Here is a 9,534-nt window from a genome sequence, read left to right on the forward strand (position 1 = left end):
GACTCTCCCATAGACAGCAAGGTAACTACCACGTTCAAGACCCTCCCATAGACAGCCAGGTAACTACCACGTTCAAGACCCTCCCATAGACAGCAAGGTAACTACCACGTTCAAGGTCCAGAAAAGTACCAAGATGATCGACAAAGTAGTCCGTGTGACATCAGTAGTTCAACTGTAAAGTTACAAAGCTACGAAGAATACTTTTTTGCGCAAAGAAAACAAAAATAACGACTTTATTCTACAATTTCGTTTCTACTGCGTCACTTGTGGACGCGCGTTCACGACAGTACCATGACGCGAGCGTGTGGGTCAGCGCTGCCACTGGAACTTGAATGTGGTAGTTACCTTGCTGTCTATGGGAGGGTCAGAGACCCCTCAGATTTCATCAAAAATATCTTAAATTGTGTTCCGAAGATGAACGAAAGTCTTACGGGTTTGGAACAACACGAGGGTGAGTAATTAATGACAGAATTTTAATTTTTGGGTGAACTAACCCTTTAATAACAGATCATACACACACTAAAGATGAGTAGTGTTTGCTCGTGCAAAACCTGCCTAGCGTGGGTTATTATAAAACTAGAACCATAAAAACATTTTGATTGATTGAAATAAAATGTGATGTGATGTGTGACGTCATGAGAAAACTATGAATAGCGCAGGCAATGTTTATATGGTTGCCAACTAATGGGATGCTGCATTTTATTCAAAACCCTTTTAACAAGGTACACATTGTACTAAGTTTAATACTTAGGGTTGGGGATAAATAATAGTAAAAGACAGAATTGCCTTAGTAAACAACACTAAACAGATTGTATCTCATGTTCATGTGTGTGTGTCTCACCCCAAGGATTTCACTGAATAAAAGAGCATAGATGGGGTTGACAGATCCATTAATAGCAGCACCTAAAGAGCCCAGCAGCATATACGGCCACTCAGGACGGTTATACTTCAGGATTCGTGCCACAGGAGCCGCTTCAATGACCTCTTTATCTTCACCCTTGCTTTTCTGCAAGACAAGATAGGGAACTTTAGATAAATATAGAAAGCCGAAATACTGTATTCACCTGTATTCAGTTCCAGACCTTGTTGTTTGCTTCAACTTCCTCCATTTCAAATTGGTCTGCGTGGATTTCGAATTTTCCAGATATGGCATCCGGAATGTTGTTTGACATCTGAGAATGCGATCGCTGTCTCAAAGAACGCCTATAGGAAAGGCATTTTAATTTAAAAAGAGAACATTTCGACACTCCTCTCAAGATAATATTAAATGTCATAATGCTTATGTACCTTAAGGAGCTCTCATAACTTCCTCTGCTGAAGCTCCTTACTTTCTCAAATCCATCCTCCTCTGTAAAGTTTGTCTCAGCAGCTGTGTGATTCAGTATCATGTTAGTGTTTAAAGAAACTGTTCACCCAAAAATGTACACAATGTCATTCACCCTCATGTCGTTCAAAACTATCTCCATGCACTTTCATTTTATTGCATCGCTTCAGAAGAACATAGTGCAACATACAAGTAATGCGGACTGTTTTTATGTTGTTGTGTTATTGTCCTTGACGGATGTAGTAACTACTGCTAAGCTTCCATCCAAAGTTGCAAAATTAAATTAGAGTACTGCATAAAACATTTGCAAATAAAGCATTTCCATCCTTTGTTTTCAATTGCGTGATATATAATCGCAATTCTGACTTTTTTCCCTCACAATTGCAAGTTCATATCTTGCAATTCAGACTTTTTAATTTGCAACTGCAAGTTTATATCTCGTAATTCTGACTTCTTTCTCAGAATTATGAGATAAACTCGCAACTGTGAGTTATAAATAAGACTGACTTTTTTCCTCAGAATTGAGAGTTTATATCTCACAATTTTGAGAAAAAACGTCATAATTGTGAGTTTATATCACACAATTCTGAGAAAAAATGTCAAAGATAAAAAAAGATAAAAAGTTACCTTTTTTATTTTTATTTTATTCAGTGGCAGAAATGGGTTTCCATACCATAGTGTTATTTTTAATTTTTTTTAATTCACATAAAAATACATGGATGGACACATGCTTATAATGCATGGAAATTCACTGGTGAAATAATGCAAAATGTCTGCTTTTGTGTTTCACAGAAAATCACCAACATACAGGTTTCCAATGACATGAATGTTAATTTTTGGGTGAAGCAATATGCAAACCTGGACTTGTGGAAATGATTTCCAAAAGTCCCCGTACTCACTCTTCTCTGGTTTATCACTGTCTGTATCCTTTCCTTGAGTCTGGAGTGTGACTAGGGTAAAGTAAACTCCCTTTCTGTCCAGTAACTGGCTGTGTGTGCCTCTCTCTACAGCACGTCCATGCTCAAAGCCCACAATTACATCGGCGTTACGGATGGTGGACAGGCGGTGTGCGATGCTGATAGTCGTTCTTCCCTGTCGAGCCTGAAAAATGTCATTGAATGAGTGTGTGCAACAATAAATATATGGAAATATCTGTTTCTTGAATAAACCTGCATTTGCTGACAAGTTCATAATTCAGTACAACATGCAACATTACATTATAGGATACTAAAATTAATTATAATAACTAGAAAAGGAAAGTCTGTCAAGAAAAAAAGTCTCAATGGTTTATTTACATCTTATGAATACATGGGCAGCTGTGTGGCTGCTATGGTGTTCTGGGTGGTTGCTAAGGTGTTAAATGGCTGCTAGGCAGTTGCTAGGGAGTTCCCAGGGGTGTTGCTGGGTGCTTGTTAAGCTGTTCTAAGTGCTTGTTGGGTGGTTGCTAGGATGTTTCTAGGCACTTAAGGTTTTCTAAGTGGTTGTTGGCCACTTATTAAGGTGTCCTAAGTGGTTGCTAAGGTGTTGCTGGATGCTTAAGGTGTTCTAAGTGGCTGTTAGGACGTTGCTGGGCTCCTAAAGTGTCCTAAGTGGTTGTCGGGTGGTTGCTAGGAAGTTGCTGGGCATTTAAGGTGTTCCAAGTGTTTTGCTGGGTAGTTGCTAGGGTGTTGTTGGGCGCTTACTAAGGAGTTCTAAAAGGTTGCCGGGTGGTCGATAGGGTGTTGCTGGGCGGTTAAGGTATTCTAAGTGGTTGCTAGGAAGCTGCTGGGCACTTAAGGTGTTCCAAGTGGTTGCTAGGGTGTTGCTGGGTGCTTTTTAAGGTCATCTAAATGGTTGCTACGTGGTTTCTAGGCTGTTGCTAGATATATAGAATAGATCCTGTCAGCTATGGGAAAACCATTAATCTGGTCAGTTAGAAAAGGTATACTTTAGAAAGTCAGGACAGGATGAGGGACTGTGCCGAACTGATGGATGTAGCTTGAAAACTCTAGGAGAAGTTACATTTTGATCTTAGTTAATGGATGTTGTAAAACTCACCTTGTCCAAGGCCTCCTGTACTATAGCCTCACTCTCGTTATCCAGCGCTGATGTGGCCATGTCTAACAGGAGGATTCTGGGATTCCTGACCAGCGCTCGAGCAATGGCGATCCTTTGTTTCTGCCCTCCACTCATCTGACCCCCACCTTCACCCACCAATGTGTCAAATTTCTGCATGACATGACATACAGTGTCATAAAATGTATTTAGTTTGATATGTAAACTGAATATATGCAAAATTATAAAAATATATTTTAATTAAGAACATTTTTATTTGAAAAAAAAAATAAAAAATCTCCAAGCACTTCCTTTGTTACTTTATCAATTTATCAGTAAGGTAATGCATGTACTGATCTTATACAGTAACTGGCACCTCAGGAAGATCCATGATGAAGTTGTAAGCATTGGCCTGTTTGGCAGCTTCTATAATCTCCTCCATGGTGACTCCAGGACGGCCGTATCGGATGTTCTCCGCGATCGTGGTGGCGAACAGAACAGGCTCTTGTTCCACTATGCCAATAAGGGAACGCAACCACTGGATATTTAGGCTTCTGATGTCATGACCATCCAGGGTGACCTAAAAATGACAATAATTTTCAACACCAGATCAGACATTTGGTATTAGATTTAACTGTTTTAAGCTAGTGTTTATTCAAGGAAGTATTTTTAATAAATAAGATGAAATAAGACGAATTTCTTTTTCCTTTATTGATTGATTGTTGGAAAAAACTGATGTCCTATGAAATTTTTTAACAAATCTGAACCAGTGTTGTTATTGTTAACTAAAAAATTTAATTATTTAAAAAAAAAAAAACTTTTCTGTAATTCAAATTAAGCTAAAATATTATAAAATATATTTGATGAAAATTTAAAGTTGAAATAATTGAAAGTTCTTATTAAATAAAACTTCATTAAAGTCCCAAAATAATTACTAAAACTAAAAGTTATATAAAAATAAAGCTAAATAGAAATATTGAAAAACAAAAAATGAATACAAATGACAAATGCACATAAAATTAATAAAATAAAAATGACATTAAATTAAATGAAAATAAAATGAAATAAAAAAAATGAAAACTGAAAATGTGAAAACAAAAGCTAATTCAAAATAATAATACACACTTTAACAGTATATAAATAATACTTAAATAATTCTGGTTTGAACTACTGTACCATTCCTTCTTTTGGGTCGTAGAACCTCTGAATGAGTTGGATTGTTGTGCTCTTTCCTGATCCACTGGGTCCAACGAATGCAGTCGTCTCGCCAGCTTTAACCACAACATTCAAATCATCTAATATCTGAATACAAGATATGGTCAGTCAATATTGGATAGAATTTAACTGTTTCAAGCAAACATCAGATTAAATTATGCATGCTAAAAACCATAACCCACTTTCACTTCACGACGGGAGGGATAGTTGAAGTGAACGTTGTGGAATTCGATGTCACCTTTAACTTTGTCTAACGCATGACCTTCTTCTGAGAAGCAATCGATTTCTGGTTCCTGTATGGGAACAGGATGTTACAGTCATTAATCTGTCCCTGAAGCTGAAAGAATGAAATTCATTGATTTTGTGAGAATTGTGTGTGTGTGTTATTCTCACCCTGTCAATAGTGTCAAATATACTCTTGGCTGCGGCCCGACCAGAGGCAAAGGCCTCAAGACAAGGAGAGGCCTGGCCCAGATTCATGGCACCCATAAGAACACCAAAGAACACCTGAAGAGAACAAAAAGTAAAATAAAATAATTAAAAAACTGACAGTCGTCTCGCCAGCTTTAACCACAACATTCAAATCATCTAATATCTGAATACAAGATATGGTCAGTCAATATTGGATAGAATTGAACTGTTTCAAGCAAACATCAGATTAAATTATGCATGCTAAAAACCATAACCCACTTTCACTTCACGACGGGAGGGATAGTTGAAGTGAACGTTGTGGAATTCGATGTCACCTTTAACTTTGTCTAACGCATGACCTTCTTCTGAGAAGCAATCGATTTCTGGTTCCTGTATGGGAACAGGATGTTACAGTCATTAATCTGTCCCTGAAGCTGAAAGAATGAAATTCATTGATTTTGTGAGAATTGTGTGTGTGTGTTATTCTCACCCTGTCAATAGTGTCAAATATACTCTTGGCTGCGGCCCGACCAGAGGCAAAGGCCTCAAGACAAGGAGAGGCCTGGCCCAGATTCATGGCACCCATAAGAACACCAAAGAACACCTGAAGAGAACAAAAAGTAAAATAAAATAATTAAAAAACTGACCGACTGAGCACTGTGTTGCGTCTTACTGACTGGACTGTACAATTTTATTTCTGTATACTTTTCTTACTTCTTTCATTTCCTATACTTTTTATTGCTATTTTTATTTCTATCTTCTATGATTATTTTTAATTGCCTTCATGTATAGCACTTTGAATTCCCATTATGTAAAAAATGTGCTACAGCATATAAATAAACTTGCAACTGGAAACATTATGAAAAAATAATAAAAGTCCAAAAAACTGATGGGTCAAAAAAAAAAAAAAAAAAAAAAAAAAAATAAAAAAAAAAAAAATAAAATAAAATAAAGTCTCCTTTTGTGTCCACACTTGGCTGTTGTACCTGAACGAGGCCGCCGGGTGTGAGCTCCTTGGTTTCAATGACCAGTTTTGAGCCGTACCAGAAAGCCAGAGCGTAACACAGGAATATGATGCACCAAAGGTAACCCTGAAACACACCAATGATCGCTCCCTTCTTAATACCCCACGCCTGGGCCACCACGAGGTTCCTGTCATACCTGTGATAATAATAAATGACATCAACATCCCTCATACTTTTTCAGCTCTTCCACTTTTCACAATCCACATAATTCCAGATGGCTGAAAGTTCAAAGTTTTCTCACTGAATATCCAAAAGTAAACAGGGTTGCACTGACAGATAAAGAGGGCATGCTGTACCTCTCTGCTTCTTTGTGCTCTCCTCCAAAAGCGGCCACCGTTCTGAGAGAGGAAAGGACTTCATCGGCCACTGCTCCTGCTTTAGCATAGGCCTGCAACTCACGACCCGTCAGCCTCGCCACAGCCTTCACATTAATTATGAAAAAAAAAAAAAAGCCCAAAAAACTGATGGGTCAAAAAAAAAAAAAAAAAAGAATAAATTAAGAAAAAATAAAGAATAAAATAAAATAAAGTCTCCTTTTGTGTCCACACTTGGCTGTTGTACCTGAACGAGGCCGCCGGGTGTGAGCTCCTTGGTTTCAATGACCAGTTTTGAGCCGTACCAGAAAGCCAGAGCGTAACACAGGAATATGATGCACCAAAGGTAACCCTGAAACACACCAATGATCGCTCCCTTCTTAATACCCCACGCCTGGGCCACCACGAGGTTCCTGTCATACCTGTGATAATAATAAATGACATCAACATCCCTCATACTTTTTCAGCTCTTCCACTTTTCACAATCCACATAATTCCAGATGGCTGAAAGTTCAAAGTTTTCTCACTGAATATCCAAAAGTAAACAGGGTTGCACTGACAGATAAAGAGGGCATGCTGTACCTCTCTGCTTCTTTGTGCTCTCCTCCAAAAGCGGCCACCGTTCTGAGAGAGGAAAGGACTTCATCGGCCACTGCTCCTGCTTTAGCATAGGCCTGCAACTCACGACCCGTCAGCCTCGCCACAGCCTTCACATTAAAAAAAATATACACTTACATGTTTTACAACACTCTTAAACAGGAAAAAATCATGATGGATGATTAAATGATGAAACACAACATTTTAAAGGAATAATTCACCCCAAAATTAGAATTTGCTGAAAATGTACTCACATTCAGGCCAGCTAAGATATAGATCAGTTTGTTTCTTCATCAGAGCAGATTTGGATAAGTTTAGCATTGAATCACTTGCTCACCAATGGATGCTCTGCAGTGAATGGGTACCGTCAGAATAGAAGTCCAAACAGCTGATGAAAACATCACAATAATCCACAAGTAATCCACACCACTCCAGACCATCAGTTAACATCTTGTGAAGTGAAAAGTTTAATGTTTGTAATAAACAAATCCATCAAGGCATTTTTACTTCAAACTATTGCTTCCAGCTAAAATACGAGTACATATTAATCCATAAAAAATAAAACAAATGCTTCCTCCAGTGAAAAAGTCCATCCTCTGTTGTCCTCTCACATCAAAATCCATCAACATATTTGTGTAGAACAGCTTAGGCCTGTTTTCGCCTTGCTTGATCTGTGCATATTTCTCTCCTGATTCAGATAAGACTATTTTTTTTCAATGGAGAAATATTACAGATGGAGGAAGCAAGTTAAAAATGCCTTAGTGATGGATTTGTTTCTTACAAACACGCAGCTTTTCGCTTCACCAGATGTTAACTGATGGACTGGAGTGGTGTGGATAACTTATGAATTATTGTGATGTTTTTATCAGCTGGTTGGACTCTCATTCTGACGGCACCCATTCACTGCAGAGGATCCATTGGTGAGCAAGTGATGTAATGCTAAACTTATCCAAATCTGTTCTGATGAAGAAACAAACTCATCTACATGTTGGATGGCTAGAAGGTGAGTCAATTTTCATCACATTTTCGGGTGAACTGTTCCTTTAAATCATGCATTATGTCATGAGATTTCTCTCAATCATGTTTCTACATTTACATTTGTGCATTACATTGCATTGAAGTTACATTGCATTCTACAAGTGGTTCATCTCCTTCATATTAAACTGTTTATATTGACACCAACCATCGCCATGAGTCCTGCAGCCAGTCCTATGAGAGGACTCACTGCTATCACCACCAGCGTCAGCTTCCATCCGCCGATGAATCCCACCATGAAGCCAAATATGAACGTTGAGATCCTCTCGATGAAGATTGACACCTGGTCTGCTATAGCGTTGTTGATTTTGTTGATGTCACTACATGGAAAATGAAGTCACAAACATGAAAAATAAACTAGATTTTATTACACTGTACAAATTTTTTTATAGGATTTTTATAGGACTCAGAAACTGCTAGAAAATTTCACTAATAATTACAAAAAAACGGCAAGTAACATTGAATTTAAAGTTAACTTTTGAAATAGAAAACCTGAAATCATATTTTCTCGAAAAACATGCTCCAATAATCAACTTCAAAAAATATATTTTTTTACAGTGTACTTCATGCATTGTTTATCATCCACCAAAAAAATCTGATGCACATTTTGATTTGTCAATGCAAAGTTTAATATTTTACACCACTAATGACAGATTCATGAACAAAGCTAACAATAGTACAACGGAAACACTTAAATATATTACTCAGATATCCTCGTGTTCAGCTCCCCGATGGAGTTGCAGTCAAACCAGCCGATCTCCATCCGCATTATCTTCCTGAAGTACATTTTCCTGATGCGCTGGATCTGTCTGGCGGCAGCAGAAACCCAGAGTGCGATCTGAAACCAGAGTGAATCCTCATGAATACTGTGAATTTGAAAACATGACTTCTTGAGGTTCTGGCATAATAATGCCTCTGTCTCTGGCAGATCTGGAGCACTACTGAGATTAAAAAATGAAGGACGTGTATGTTAAAACCCTGACTGCATCTCTGATACTAGACAGACATTAATATTGTACCACTTCTTTCAAGGAAATTCGTCTGGATGGCCATTACAGTAAAAAGTAAAAATAAGATGAGAACAAACTTTCTTGTATACCTGAAAGTAACTCAGAATAAGGACTCCAACTCCAATTCCAACATAGTACAACGCAAACTTGGTCATTTCAGCCTCAATATCCACCCTGTAGAGAGAGACAGAGCAAGAACATTTCAAATATGCAACTGGAACTGCAAAGTGACACATTTTACTATGTTAACTTTGAACCCATCTTCCAGTTATTTCCCCAAAACCCTTCTGGCTATTAAACTTGTTGAAAAAAAAGTAAATAAATAAAAAAGAATAAATAATCCCTGTAGAGACAGAGCAAGAACATTTCAAATATGCAACTGGAACTGCAAAGTGACACATTTTACTATGTTAACTTTGAACCCATCTTCCAGTTATTTCCCCAAAACCCTTCTGGCTATTAAACTTGTTGAAAAAAAAGTAAGTAAATAAAAAAGAATAAATAATTAAATGTAATAAATATTTATATAATATATAAAAAAATCTAAATATATTTATGTAAATAATAAA

The 9,534-nt window shown here is 37.4% G+C and overlaps 1 protein-coding gene across 1 annotated transcript in view; it reads right to left on the reverse strand.

Annotated features, from left to right (window-relative positions):
* Positions 1 to 9,534, reverse strand: part of LOC107707598 (bile salt export pump-like) — an 18,484-nt gene that overhangs the window by 4,157 nt on the left and 4,793 nt on the right. Inside the window, exons 3-16 of the mRNA XM_016511675.1 lie at positions 9,055 to 9,139; positions 8,660 to 8,793; positions 8,104 to 8,275; positions 6,906 to 7,030; positions 6,571 to 6,745; positions 5,475 to 5,588; positions 5,264 to 5,374; positions 4,535 to 4,660; positions 3,735 to 3,938; positions 3,362 to 3,532; positions 2,224 to 2,425; positions 1,288 to 1,348; positions 1,083 to 1,203; positions 842 to 997 (exon numbers count right to left, since the gene is read on the reverse strand). Coding sequence (XP_016367161.1) covers positions 842 to 997; positions 1,083 to 1,203; positions 1,288 to 1,348; positions 2,224 to 2,425; positions 3,362 to 3,532; positions 3,735 to 3,938; positions 4,535 to 4,660; positions 5,264 to 5,374; positions 5,475 to 5,588; positions 6,571 to 6,745; positions 6,906 to 7,030; positions 8,104 to 8,275; positions 8,660 to 8,793; positions 9,055 to 9,139 — 1,957 coding nt within the window. The remainder of the gene's footprint in view (positions 1 to 841; positions 998 to 1,082; positions 1,204 to 1,287; positions 1,349 to 2,223; positions 2,426 to 3,361; positions 3,533 to 3,734; positions 3,939 to 4,534; positions 4,661 to 5,263; positions 5,375 to 5,474; positions 5,589 to 6,570; positions 6,746 to 6,905; positions 7,031 to 8,103; positions 8,276 to 8,659; positions 8,794 to 9,054; positions 9,140 to 9,534) is intronic.

Source organism: Sinocyclocheilus rhinocerous, unplaced genomic scaffold (assembly GCF_001515625.1).
Source record: "Sinocyclocheilus rhinocerous isolate Xijiao unplaced genomic scaffold, SAMN03320098_v1.1 scaffold2400, whole genome shotgun sequence".
NCBI classification, from domain to species: domain Eukaryota; kingdom Metazoa; phylum Chordata; class Actinopteri; order Cypriniformes; family Cyprinidae; genus Sinocyclocheilus; species Sinocyclocheilus rhinocerous.